This window comes from Tiliqua scincoides, chromosome 3, assembly GCF_035046505.1.
Source record: "Tiliqua scincoides isolate rTilSci1 chromosome 3, rTilSci1.hap2, whole genome shotgun sequence".
Taxonomy (NCBI): domain Eukaryota; kingdom Metazoa; phylum Chordata; class Lepidosauria; order Squamata; family Scincidae; genus Tiliqua; species Tiliqua scincoides.
In genome coordinates this window covers 44203230-44215922 of record NC_089823.1, presented here as the reverse complement: position 1 = coordinate 44215922, position 12693 = coordinate 44203230, and the positions used below count along the sequence as shown (strand labels likewise).

The 12693-nt window shown below is 41.8% G+C and overlaps 1 protein-coding gene across 4 annotated transcripts in view; it reads left to right on the top strand.

The window, feature by feature from the left end:
• DCAF6 (DDB1 and CUL4 associated factor 6) overlaps positions 1-12693 on the top strand; it is a 63864-nt gene that overhangs the window by 48745 nt on the left and 2426 nt on the right. For 3 of the 4 annotated variants that reach the window (XM_066620577.1, XM_066620574.1, XM_066620578.1), the window contains 6 exons: positions 332-447; positions 1575-1658; positions 1883-2180; positions 6624-6662; positions 9104-9242; positions 10313-10469. In XM_066620577.1, the coding sequence (XP_066476674.1) occupies positions 332-447; positions 1575-1658; positions 1883-2180; positions 6624-6662; positions 9104-9242; positions 10313-10469 (833 nt within the window). The remainder of the gene's footprint in view (positions 1-331; positions 448-1574; positions 1659-1882; positions 2181-6623; positions 6663-9103; positions 9243-10312; positions 10470-12693) is intronic. The other variant, XM_066620576.1, reaches the window with a different exon arrangement.

Sequence of the window (12693 nt, the reverse complement as noted above, 5' to 3'; positions counted from 1 at the left end):
AGATGAACGGATACCATACTGTGATACCAATGTCTGATTTGTTAAACTTTTGAATAGCTGCATCTGCAGTACTAACTATTCTAAAAAAGCAAGTTGCCAAATATGTTGGTACATGATTATGTATGAAATGGTCCTGTAAGTTTTAAATTCTGAGTACTGTCCATATGGGTAACAGGAAGAAGGAAGTTTTACAAGAGTTTACTCAGAATTTGTCCTAAAATAATTTTTGGATTTTTTAATGACAGCCTAAAAAGTATTTAAAAGTTAAGATTATATATAAACTACAGTTCCTGTTGTGTTGTTTCATGTGTTTCCATGTTCTTGATACTAGGAGCAGCACAGCTTCAAGTTCCAGAGCGAGTGGAAGTCACAGCAAACATGAAGGTCAGGATGAGTCTCTAAGAACTCAGAGCTCAGAAGCACCAACACCAGAGAGTGAAGAATCAAGTAAGATGTCATTGCTGTTACAGCAAGGTCCATAATCAACATTAGTAACTTAGTTTATGTGGATGATATTGAACTTCACATAAACATTTGCACCTGTATCATGAACAGAATATCAGCCTGACTAAATTTTGGCTGGTATCCAAAGAACTACTTAGGCCCAAAAGGGGACTTGCATTGACCCAGTGAAATTGTTTGTTTCATAAACAGCTGTTTCAAAAGTAGGTTTCTATGTGTCATGAAGAATTGTTCTTTGAGGAGAAGCACTTCAAAAAGCACAACCTTGGACGCCTGGAATTAGTTTTATCGTTTCTTTACATTTTGACTTCAGTGTCTCTTTTGTATCCAGAAGCATGCATAAAATCATTCCATATAGGTTACAAAATATATTTGTTTATTGATATCTTACATGAATTTTTAAAGTTGTAATAGTTCTTGATAGATGTTTAATAGTAGTAAGATAAAGACCGAAAAAAATTATTATGCCTAAGCCATGTAAACTGGTCTACTGCTAAGGATTATTGAATTGTATGAGTCATATGAAAGTAACATTGCCAGTAATTTAGTTTGTGAACATTAAATTTTAAGAAGTGTGTTTGGATTTGATTTTATGATTAAGATTGAAGAAAAAATTACAAAACAATGCTATCTAATATGATCGGCCTAAGTAATTAGAATCTGCAACTACACTAATAATAAGAAATTGCAGTAAGACCACCTTCTTTTTTCTTTTCTCAGCTGCATGCGTTTAACCATGTAATGGTTTAACCATTTAATGCAGTGGTTCCAAAACTTTTTCAACTGGCAGCTCCCTCCCTCCCTCCTCACTAGGGCAGCTCCCTGTTGTATACGGCAGCAGGTTTTTCATGAGGATTCTGAGGCTCCCTGGATGTTTTTTGTGGCTCCCTGGGGAGCCGCAGCTCACAGTTTGAGAACTACTGATTTAATGAGATAACCATAAGCTATGAATAATTGGTAAATTGACAAATATTATAGTAATTCCTGTTACTATGTGAAATATGGTGGGCTTACAAGATCTTAAGATAGGAATGGCGATGTACCATGGGATCATTGCTACATGAACAGTGCCCATCTGCAAATTTTATAATAATTTAAATGCTGAATTTCAGGAATCCCTGGTGAATCACAAGAGGAAATTACAAATGTTGAAGAGTTGATACCTACAAATGAAAATGTTGGATCACCACTTTCAAGTACGTAACAAAATATTATACACAGGTATTTTCAAAGGACCTGAGGAACTGTAATTTCCTAATGTAAACTGAGCATGTATACTTCAGGAATATAGCTATTTATCTATGAACAAGTTATAGCTATGTAATGTATTTTTATACTGTGACTCTGTGAAAGTTTTCAAACGTGCAAAACTTCATTAGTGTGGTAACTGACCAATTTATTATTCCATCTGTTGATGCAGCTGAGCAGTCTGAATCTACTATGGAACAAGGAAATGATTTGCATCTTGACCGAGCCTGTCAGATTCCAGGGGAAGGTTTATCAAACAAAGACATGGAAGAGCAAGAAAACTTGAACCAGCGAAGTACAGAATCCACTGCCAACACAAATAATGAACCTCAGTCCCAACCAGATTCCTCAGGGCTTGCCTCTCATGAAGAATCATCTACAAGGACTTCTGCTTTTCAGGAAACAGATGATAGTGATGATGATCCAGTCTTGATACCTGGTGCACGGTATCGTGGAGGAGTAGGACATAGGTTTGTATTGTGGTTTTTTTCTCCACCTGTCCCCAAGTGCTTGATAGTTTGTTTAATTGGCAACCTTGTAGCAAACTAATTCAAACCTCAGGTGTATCTTGCTGGCAATTTGTAGACACTATAGCAGGGGTTAGCTACCTTCTGCATAGGGGCCAGAGGCCATATCAGCAAGTGGATTGTGGGCCACATTCACCTCTAGCTAGATTTTACATTTATCTCATGGAACAACATTGATATGGTAGCATGATCACTATGGCAATGCATGGAAAGTGGATAGAGTGATGCGATTTGTTTCCAGGGAGAGTGCAGTATGTGTGGACAACATAGCTGGTGCAGGTTGTCAGTGCAGTGTTGGCAGCAGTGTGCCTGCTGAGCAGCAGTACCAGTTCTGTGTGTGTGTGTGTGTGTGTGTGTGTGTGTGTGTGTGTGTGTGAGAGAGAGAGAGAGAGAGAGATGTTTCTATGTATGTAGATGCCAGTAGCAGAGAAGCCAGGCAGCTCCAGGGCCTGCTGCAGACAGTGTCGGCTGCTTTTCCTGACCCCTAAGTCTGACTGAGCCCCCTTCCTCCTCACCTTCCTTCTCATAGGCAGCACTGGCGAGCAGCCCAAGCATTACCAGCTGGGGAAGGAGGTGAGCTTTGGGGCAAACAAAGAGCAGTAGGAGCTGGGCTAAGTGGGCGATGGACCCAAACAGTTCCCATCCCTGTAGCCCCTCTCCAGAGTGGGGCTTACAAAGCTGGATTGGGCAGAGACAGTTCCTGACTGACTCTGAATGCTGTTGGCTGCCAACTCACACCCCCTCGCTGTGCAGCAGCAGCCCAACTCCTGCTTCTACCCTGATTCCTCCTACCTCCGGGAACAGGATTCCTGGGTCAGATTATTTTAGGTTCTGGACTGGATCCAGCCCACGGGTTGTAGGTTGCTACACTGTAGGCATGGGGACTTATTCCTTTATTTCACCACTTACCTCTACTGTCTCGACAGTTGTGGTTTGATATTTAAATTGTCTCTCCTTGAAGCTTGTACTACTCTGAGCTAGATTTGCATAAATTTTTGCACAGTTTTGTCACTTAGTGTGAGACTTAAATGGCTCGGACTAGGATTCCTTAAGAAGGGTCTCCTCTGCTGTGTATCATCCACATGCTATGTTTCTATGACCAGTGTGTACAGAGAACTTCTTCACAATTTTAGAATTTTCTCCCCTTGGACTTAACAGAGCTTGAGTATCTCCCAGAAGACTTCTGAAGCTTTTTCTAGTTGAGCCTACTTTTTGTGACTCATAAAAAATCTCCCCCAGAATGATGGTTCAGATTATAGGAATTTTAAGGTTTTGTGGTTCTTGCATTACTTGTGGGTGTGTATATATCATTTTTCTGCCATTTTCTCTATCTTTTAATCTGTTTGTTGCTCTGACAACTTCTTAGTTGTATGCTCCCCCTAACAATGTACATTAAAAGAGTAGTTCCCAAACTTTGGAATGTTGCAACCCACCTCATGCTTTGTGGTGGGTTGCAACACAGTGATTAAATCTGCACCAATCTGCCTTATCTGGTGTTCACAGAGACTTCTTCTGAGTCATGCTGGCCCGCTGCTGGCTTCCAATGCCCTCTGGGGACCTCAGAATGTGTACTGGACATGAGAGGAAGTCACAGAAGCAAATTGAAAGTAAACTAGAAGTAGCGTCCGCAAACCATGGGTCTGGGAGGCATTCTGAGACCCCAGAAGCTAGTGGAGGCCCACAGTGGGTCAGTGCAACTCAGAAGCAGCCTCAGGGACTCCAAGTAAGACTTTTTAGTGCAGATTTGAGCATTGGGTCACGATCCACCACACAAAAGGTTGTGACATACCAGTGGGTCACAACCCACAGTTTGGAAAACATTGCATTAAAGTAGATATATACCTCTAAAGCAAACTGGGATACAATTTTTAGGCTAAATGATCAAGTCTGGAGAATAGGAAATAATTGTTTTCCTGGAGAACAGATAAAATGTCAATAGGTGTTTCCTTTTTTCACTAACTTACTCTTTATCTCCCTCATATATTATAATCCTGAATGAGACTACATATGCCATTCTGCAATGGTGAATTGGATCTCTTCACCAACTTTAAATAGGACTATGTGTTTGACAAACTATGTGTGTGACAAAGGCCTTGCGGCTATTTTACTGAATGATAATTTATATTGTACAGATTGCAGGGCTGAAATACAACAAATAAATACATCAAGAAAACACTTGATATGTTTTCTCCAATCATGTAGATATTTTTCACTTTTCTAGAGATATGCTGGAGGAAATAGTTCTTGAGTTGCTTTTTATGGATAACTGTGGTTCATTTGCTGTTGGAATTTCTCTTCTGCAAATAACTTCCTCTGTGAACACTACTTTCATTCACAAAAGACACTTCTGTTTGTGGAGGGAGCTCCTGAAAGTGCTAGTCAGCATGCTACCTGTTCTTTGTAGGCCATTTTTTTTCAGCCAAGATTGGCTACCACAGCCAGGGGCAACTCGTCCGTTAAGTGAGGTTATACAGGTTGCATAAGCGGTGGATTGCAGGGGAGGGGGGATGAAGCAGATTTGGAGTGCCCTTCAGACTGCCACTACAACTACCTCCCTCCAGTCTGCCACAGATGCAAGTCATGCTGATCCACTTTCTGGCTGCTAAAAAAGCAAGCAAAAAGCAGATGACTTGCGTCCTTACTGTGTTCCTTGAGTGTTTTTTCCAGTTGTGGTAATACAGGACTTCCAGTTTCATTAACACAGGGACCGCACAAACGAAAGAGCTTTTTTATTCACTTGGTCTTTTAAAATATCCATAAATTCTGCACTTCCTCAATTGAAGAAACCACGAGAGGAACATAATAAGGGGCTATGGTTTTTTAATTGTGCAGAAGTGGCAGCAGAGGACTAGACCTGGCATCTGATAGCATTCTGGATAGTGCCACTCCTGCCCACAATTACTTCTAGAAATTAAGATCCATATAAGCTACTTATACAAGCTACTAGATATGCATGGATGAGTATGGCAAAATCTTTTGACCCTGGCATTTGATGACATAGTCGCCTCTAGAGGGATGGGCAGAAAGAGCTTCAACTCTGAGTGTGACAATAAAAGGCTATCCTCTTTTTGAATTGTTGAGAGAGCAATCCAGAGTACTTTTTGGGCCAGTGCGAGTCGCTTGCAGCGGCCCAGGAGTGTTGCAAATGTGCCCCAAGGCATGTCTGCAATGACTTGGGTATTGGCAGAGCTGGTGCAAGGATGTGCACTGGCCTGCAGAGGCCAGATCCGACCTCCACAGCACCCAGAAAGGTAAGGTTGCACCAACCTAGGGTGGCCAGTGTGGCAGATTGGGGAGAGCAGAACTGGGGTGTTTTTGGGGTGGGGGGAGGGCCAGTGGCAGACTGGACCCAGGAGGTGGGTGGGACCAGCCTCTGACAGTTAGACTGGATCCTAACCCCCTGAGCAGCCCAGCATTACACCAGGCTGCTCAGATCTGTGCCAGTGATTTAACTGGTGCAGATCCAAGTACTCCCATTGTGGCTGGGGCATTACTTGGGATAAGGGGACATAAGTGACTTGCACTCCATCCACTTCCAGTGTTGCGCTGGACACAGTGCAGACCAGCTGGCCTGCCTGTTTCAGTGAAGGTAAGGATTGGGCTGTGGTTCTGTAAGTAATTGAATTACAGGCGTGCACCATTTAACAACTGTTTGCTTAACAATGGACCACATATATAACAGTGATCAAAGCACAACAAAGATGCTCTTAATGAGGCAACTGCATCTCCCATAGCCTGCAGCAGACTGTCTGTTTACACAACAGAGAGGCTCTTAATGCAAAGAAGAGGCAATCTATGTCCAGTAGCCTGTGCAGCCAGCAAGTGTCTGGCAGGGAGTGTCTGTTTACACATCAAAGGCAATAGATTGGACCAAATGTTCACTTAATGGCCTAATCACATAACAACAGGAATAGGAGAACATATCCCTCCTGTTAAGTGGTGCATGCATGTACTATTAAGATGGTTCCCTCTTCAAGAAGTGACTTGCTAAATGTAAAATACACAAATGGTTCAGTTTTCAAAGTTTTGTGTGTTTATATGCAAGCTCAGTTTTGAACCTTTATGTTCAAATGCCCCATTCTTGTTAATAAGTATTAAGTTGAGAAAAGTGTGCTACAGTATTGTGATGGTATTGATTTAATGGTTTTGATGTGTTTGGGACTATTAGCAGACCAAGGGTAAATAAGACAAGAGGAATGCAGGATATACCAAAAATAATGTGGAAAATACCCTGTAACTCCCATCCTCTGCTCAGAAATAATTAGGAAATTATAATTGAAATCAAATTGTTAGATATACGATACATTCTTTATTTAACTCTTTATTTAAAAGCAATTTATGCACAATTTTGATTTGAATGACTTCAGCTATTATTCCTTTCACTAGATATATCAGAGGAACAGCAGTAGGTGATAGAATAATGAGGTAATTCAAAATCCCCATTCCATATGGAATTCTGATTTACTAGATTATTAGTGCAGTATCTAACCACCTTTTCTACTGGTTTACATTGCCAGTTTTAAATCTACTAAACTTCATATAGAGAGGGTTGCAGAGCAGAGTGATCTTAGCTGCATGTTGTGCACAGAAATAGTGAGAGAGAAATGTTGTGTCAAATTTTAACAACTTTATTAACCACTTTAATGTGTTCATTAAAGATGAATGCAGTGTAAAACGTATACAGTGAAACTGAAATCGAGCTACTTCTATCTCTTTTTGTTAAAGCACGTAGTGTATTTTGCATGTGCCATTGTTTATGTGGTTTATTAATTACTATTTTTTGTGAAATAAATCTTTGAACACAAGTGATTTAATTTTATTTTTGAGTGCTATCAGTTGACAGACTTAGATGTATGAATCAGGAACTGGGCACTAAATGTGAGTTCATGAGCGCATTCCACATATGGCTTTCTCCTCTGAGTTCCTTGCTTTAGTCAGGGGTCTCCAAACCCTGGCCTGTGGGCCAGATGCAGCCCGCAGCGAGCCTCTATCTGACCCACGGCCAGCCTCTTGTCCCCTGAAAGCCCTGGCCCACTCGACTGAACATGACCAGAGCTGTGCTCTGATTGCACCTGGAGGGTATTGTGAGGGCTGGAGAAGCTGATTGAATGAGCCCACTCATTCATTTATTCATTCATCTAAGTTCTGTCTCTAATTTATTTATTTAAATTTTATATTTAAAATTTTTTTCCAACCCTCAGCACTGTGCCAGATATTTCATGCGGCCCTCTGGCCAAAATGTTTGGAGACCCCTGCTTTAGATGATTAGTCCTTATTTTAGCTGTTTAAATTTCCCAAATTCAATATTCAGTTCTGTGATGAGACAGATTTTCTTTTTAATTGCCCTCTCTTCTAATTCTCAAACTCTGTTTTGAGCTTTGGGAAATGTAAAGAACAGTTTAGGAGTTGCGGAGAGGGTCACCTTTGAACAAGAAACTTGGAGAGGAAAGTCTAAGTGTGCATGGAGAATGTGCACATGTGCCTCTTGGATCCTGGCCATAGTGAAAATTTTGATGAGAATTTCTCTTGATCCTGAAAATGGGAAAGTGATCATTAGGGATGTATTTGCATCAAATAATGAAATGTCTGACCATGCTAAAGGGTTTTTTAATCAGTCACGTAAAATGAATGTTGGTAAGGATAAGTTTAATGAACCTAGTTAAACTTCATATATTGCTTTAATAATGTTACCAGTGACCATTTTTATCATGGAGAAGACAAATGCGAATTACCATCTTAGATGACTTACAGCCCAATCCTAACCAACTTACCAGCACCAATGCAGCTGTGCCAATGGATCAGAGGTCTCTCACTTGTGATTTTCTCAAAACTCATGACTTTTTATCAGCATAATTACTAGAATAACATCTTTCCTTCATCCTCACAACAAATGTGAGCCACATCCAGCCCTCCTCCCTGCATACAATATACAGAAGTGTGTTAAGGGTTATCAGATTGTTTAATGGCTCTCTTTCAAATCTACTTACACTTAACCTAAATCAAAAGCTCCCATTCAAGATCACCCACTGATTAAAGTTAAAAATACATTCATGCTTTGTTTTCCACTGCAACATGTTTTTGTGCCAATTCAAATTAGCAAAGACAGACATGGTATAGCACTTGCAAGTAACACTTAGTTCCCCAGTTTTAAATTGGAATTGCGTATTTGAAAGCACTTGCAACATACAAAAAATGTACTTTAGAATAGACATTTGAACTGGTCTTTTTATGCTAAGCTGGAAGCCAAGATACGTATGATTAAAGGTTGTGACGTCCCATATTTGTCTGTCAGTGCTTATGAAGTTGTCACATACTTGTTCTGCTGTTGGCACTACTTGTAACAGTCAAAGGAGAACGCACACAGACTGTCTTTATAGTCTCTAGTCTTGCTACCGCCACACCCTAGAGAGAGAGACAACTCGGTCAGTGGCAGACTTACCCTTCTCTGCTCCCCCAGCAAGGTTGATACAGCTGCCCCTACCATTCAAGCGTGATGCCTCGCATGATGTTAGGGTCGACTGGGGAAGCCTTCTTAGGCTTCGCTGCAATCTTAACTGTACTTCCAGAAAACTGGAAGTACACTTTCCCATCACGTCAGGAGCCTCAGTGAGGCTTCCCGCGCGGTCCTAGAATCGTGCAGGCTCAGTGCCCAGGGCATTTGCCCTGTTTGTCTAGCGCTAGGTCTACTGTTGAACTCAGCTGCTTCATCTAGCAAAGATTTTTTTCCATAGAGGCGGAGTTCCAACTTTGCAGATGTGCAACCTGCTTACATCCCACTGAAGTAATTGAGAGTTAAGAAGTCTAACTACACATGTTTACAGACCAAAGATTCTGATAGTGGTGATCTTTCTGTTCATAATTCTTAGACGATCTGCTGTTGCTCGTATCCAGGAACTCTTCAGAAGGAGGAAAGAGAGGAAAGAAATGGAGGAATTAGAAACTTTGAATATCAGGCGTCCTTTAATTAAAATGGTTTATAAAGGTCACCGGAACTCTCGGACAATGGTATGTTATTTGTTTCTAAGGTTCTATTTCAGTTAAAAATCTACTACAGTAATATGCTTCAGAGAGATTATAATGATATTTAAAGTATACACACTTAGATCGCAGTGCATTGACTATACAACATAATAATTTTTGAGACACTTTATAAAATAGCTTTGCAATCTAAAAGAAAAATAAGTGATAATGTTCCAATATCTGTGTACATCATCTTAAACTTATTGTAGATCAGAATATTTATAATCTATCAATAGTGTGTGAGGTCATGGGACACAAATAGTATCATTTGAGAAAATCCTTTAAAAATTGTTTTAAGAAAACAGTATGCACAAGTCTGCTCCAATCAATAGCATGAGTAGAAGTGTGTCTTGGATCCAGATTCTTCCTTTCTCATCATACATAAGTAGCATATTACAAGCGGGGCCTCCATATTTGTGGATTCTGTATCCGTGGATCTTACTCATCGTAGATCCCCCCAAGCTGTATTGAGCCAGACTTGGCCCAACCTGAGCCCTCCGGAGGAGACGAGAGCACAGCTCCAGTCGCTTCCAGAGGGCTTTCTGAAGCCCACAGAGGTCGTGCGCATCCTCTGTGAGCTTCAGAATGGCCGAAAAGGCAGAAAAAATGCAATGTCTGGTTTCCAGTGGGCAGAAAGTCAGAAAAAAACCGCAACTTCTGGTTTCTGGAGGGAAACTGGAAGTTGCTGGTTTTTCAGCCATTTTGAAGCCCACAGATGCCACAGGCTGTGTTCCAGTCACCTCCAGGGGCTTAAAGGTGCCACAACTGCAGATTTCATTATCCACAGTTTTCAGTATCCATGGGGGGGAGGGGGGAATGGATCCCCACAGATATTGATGCCCCACCTGTAGCTTAAAATGTAACCATTTCCTCTGATTTGTATACCAGTCTGAATTTCAAGAACCTGAAATTTAGGACTGACATGATTGGAAAAGTGGGTCCCTTTATATTAAACCTGATTTACTGAATGAATGTACCGTCTTTCATATTTTCCAATTAGGTATACCACAATAATAAAAATGTGTGTGAGATTTCTTAACTTATTTTCCCTGCAGATAAAAGAAGCCAACTTTTGGGGTTCTAACTTTGTTATGAGTGGTTCAGATTGTGGCCATATCTTCATTTGGGATCGACACACTTCTGAGCATTTGATGCTCCTGGAAGCAGATAACCATGTGGTAAACTGTCTACAGCCACATCCATTTGACCCAAGTAAGGTTTTTCTATCTATGTTACACACATTGTCTTGCATAGTTTGTAGAGAAGTCCTTAAAGCTGGCTGCTTCATATGTTTCACTAAAATGCTGGCCAGTTTTCAAATTGCTTGCAATCAAAAGAGTGTTGAGGTTCTGCCTTGCCACCCTAAATCTAGAAAGAGATCTCTTACTGACTTCTTTTGTGTTTCCCTCAATGCATCCTCATCCTGAATACAACCTTTCCTGAACACAGTGACCACATGCTCTGACTTGGGGTGTAGTTTCAGAACACCCAGTTTAAAGACAAACTGTGATCATTTACTAGGGCTATTCTGAAATTAAGTACTGCTTGGCTGTTAAAAAAACAAGGCTTAAGGAAAACAATTTAATACAGTTCAGAAGGTAAATACCATGACCACACTAAGTCTCCATGCAATCTTCATCTGAATTGAGGACTTTATCCCCTGTACAAAGACTCAGGCAGGCTCAGCCAGCTGGTAACCTGTTCTGCAGGTAGCTGTGTGTGCCTGCATTGTCATGCAGAAGAAACAGCCCATTCCATCTTTTGTTCCTGATTTCCTACCTCCTAGGCGATTATTCTTCCTTTAAGGTTCCAGAACACAATGGCCGTTCCTTTCTTGTTGGAGAAAGTTTGTTTGAACTGCAGTTGTCTTACAGCCTCCAGACAAACTTTATCTGTTTGGCCACTGTGTTCTGGGCCTTAAAGGATGACAATCACCTGGGAGGTAGGAGATCAATTAGGAATCAAAGGAGAGGAGAGGAGAGGTAGGATCTCAAAACACATAGACAAACAGGCCTTGCCGAGGGAGAGTCAGCATGGCTTCCGTAAGGGTAAATCTTGCTTCACGAACCTTATAGAATTCTTAGAAAAGGTCAACAGGCATGTGGATGTGGGAGAACCCATGGACATTATATATCTGGACTTTCAGAAGGCATTCGACACAGTCCCTCACCAAAGGCTACTGAAAAAACTCCACAGTCAGGGAATTAGAGGACAGGTCCTCTCCTGGATTGAGAACTGGTTGGAGGCCAGGAAGCAGAGAGTGGATGTCAATGGGCAGTTTTCACAATGGAGAGAGGTGAAAAGCGATGTGCCCCAAGGATCTGTCCTGGGACCAGTGCCTTTCAACCTCTTCATAAATGACCTGGAGACAGGGTTGAGCAGTGAGGTGGCTATGTTTGCAGACGACACCAAACTTTTCTGAGTGGTGAAGACCAGAAGTGATTGTGAGGAGCTCCAGAAAGATCTCCAGACTGGCAGAATGGGCAGCAAAATGGCAGATGCGCTTCAATGTCAGTAAGTGTAAAGTCATGCACATTGGGGCAAAAAATCAAAACTTTAGATATAGGCTGATGGGTTCTGAGCTGTCTGTGACAGATCAGGAGAGAGATCTTGGGGTAGTAGCGGACAGGTCGATGAAAGTGTCGACCCAATGTGCGGCGGCAGTGAAGAAGGCCAATTCTATGCTTGGGATCATTAGGAAGGGTATTGAGAACAAAATGGCTAATAATGCCGTTGTACAAATCTATGGTAAGGCCACACCTGGAGTATTGTGTCCAGTTCTGGTCACCGCATCTCAAAAAAGACATAGTGGAAATGGAAAAGGTGCAAAAGAGAGTGACTAAGATGATTACGGGGCTGGGGCACCTTCCTTACGAGGAAAGGCTACGGCGTTTGGGCCTCTTCAGCCTAGAAAAGAGACGCCTGAGGGAGGACATGATTGAGACATACAAAATTATGCAGGGGATGGACAGAGTGGATAGGGAGATGCTCTTTACACTCTCACATAATACCAGAACCAGGGGACATCCACTAAAATTGAGTGTTGGGCGGGTTAGGACAGACAAAAGAAAATATTTCTTTACTCAGCGTGTGGTCGGTCTGTGGAACTCCTTGCCACAGGATGTGGTGCTGGCGTCTAGCCTAGACGCCTTTAAAAGGGGATTGGACGAGTTTCTGGAGGAAAAATCCATTACGGGGTACAAGCCATGATGTGTATGCGCAACCTCCTGATTTTAGAAATGGGCTATGTCAGATGCAAGGGAGGGTACCAGGATGAGGTCTCTTGTTATCTGGTGTGCTCCCTGGGGCATTTGGTGGGCTGCTGTGAGATACAGGAAGCTGGACTAGATGGGCCTATGGCCTGATGCAGTGGGGCTGTTCTTATGTTCTTATGCTGCTTCTGCATGACAATGCACGCAAACATACAGGGACCTGC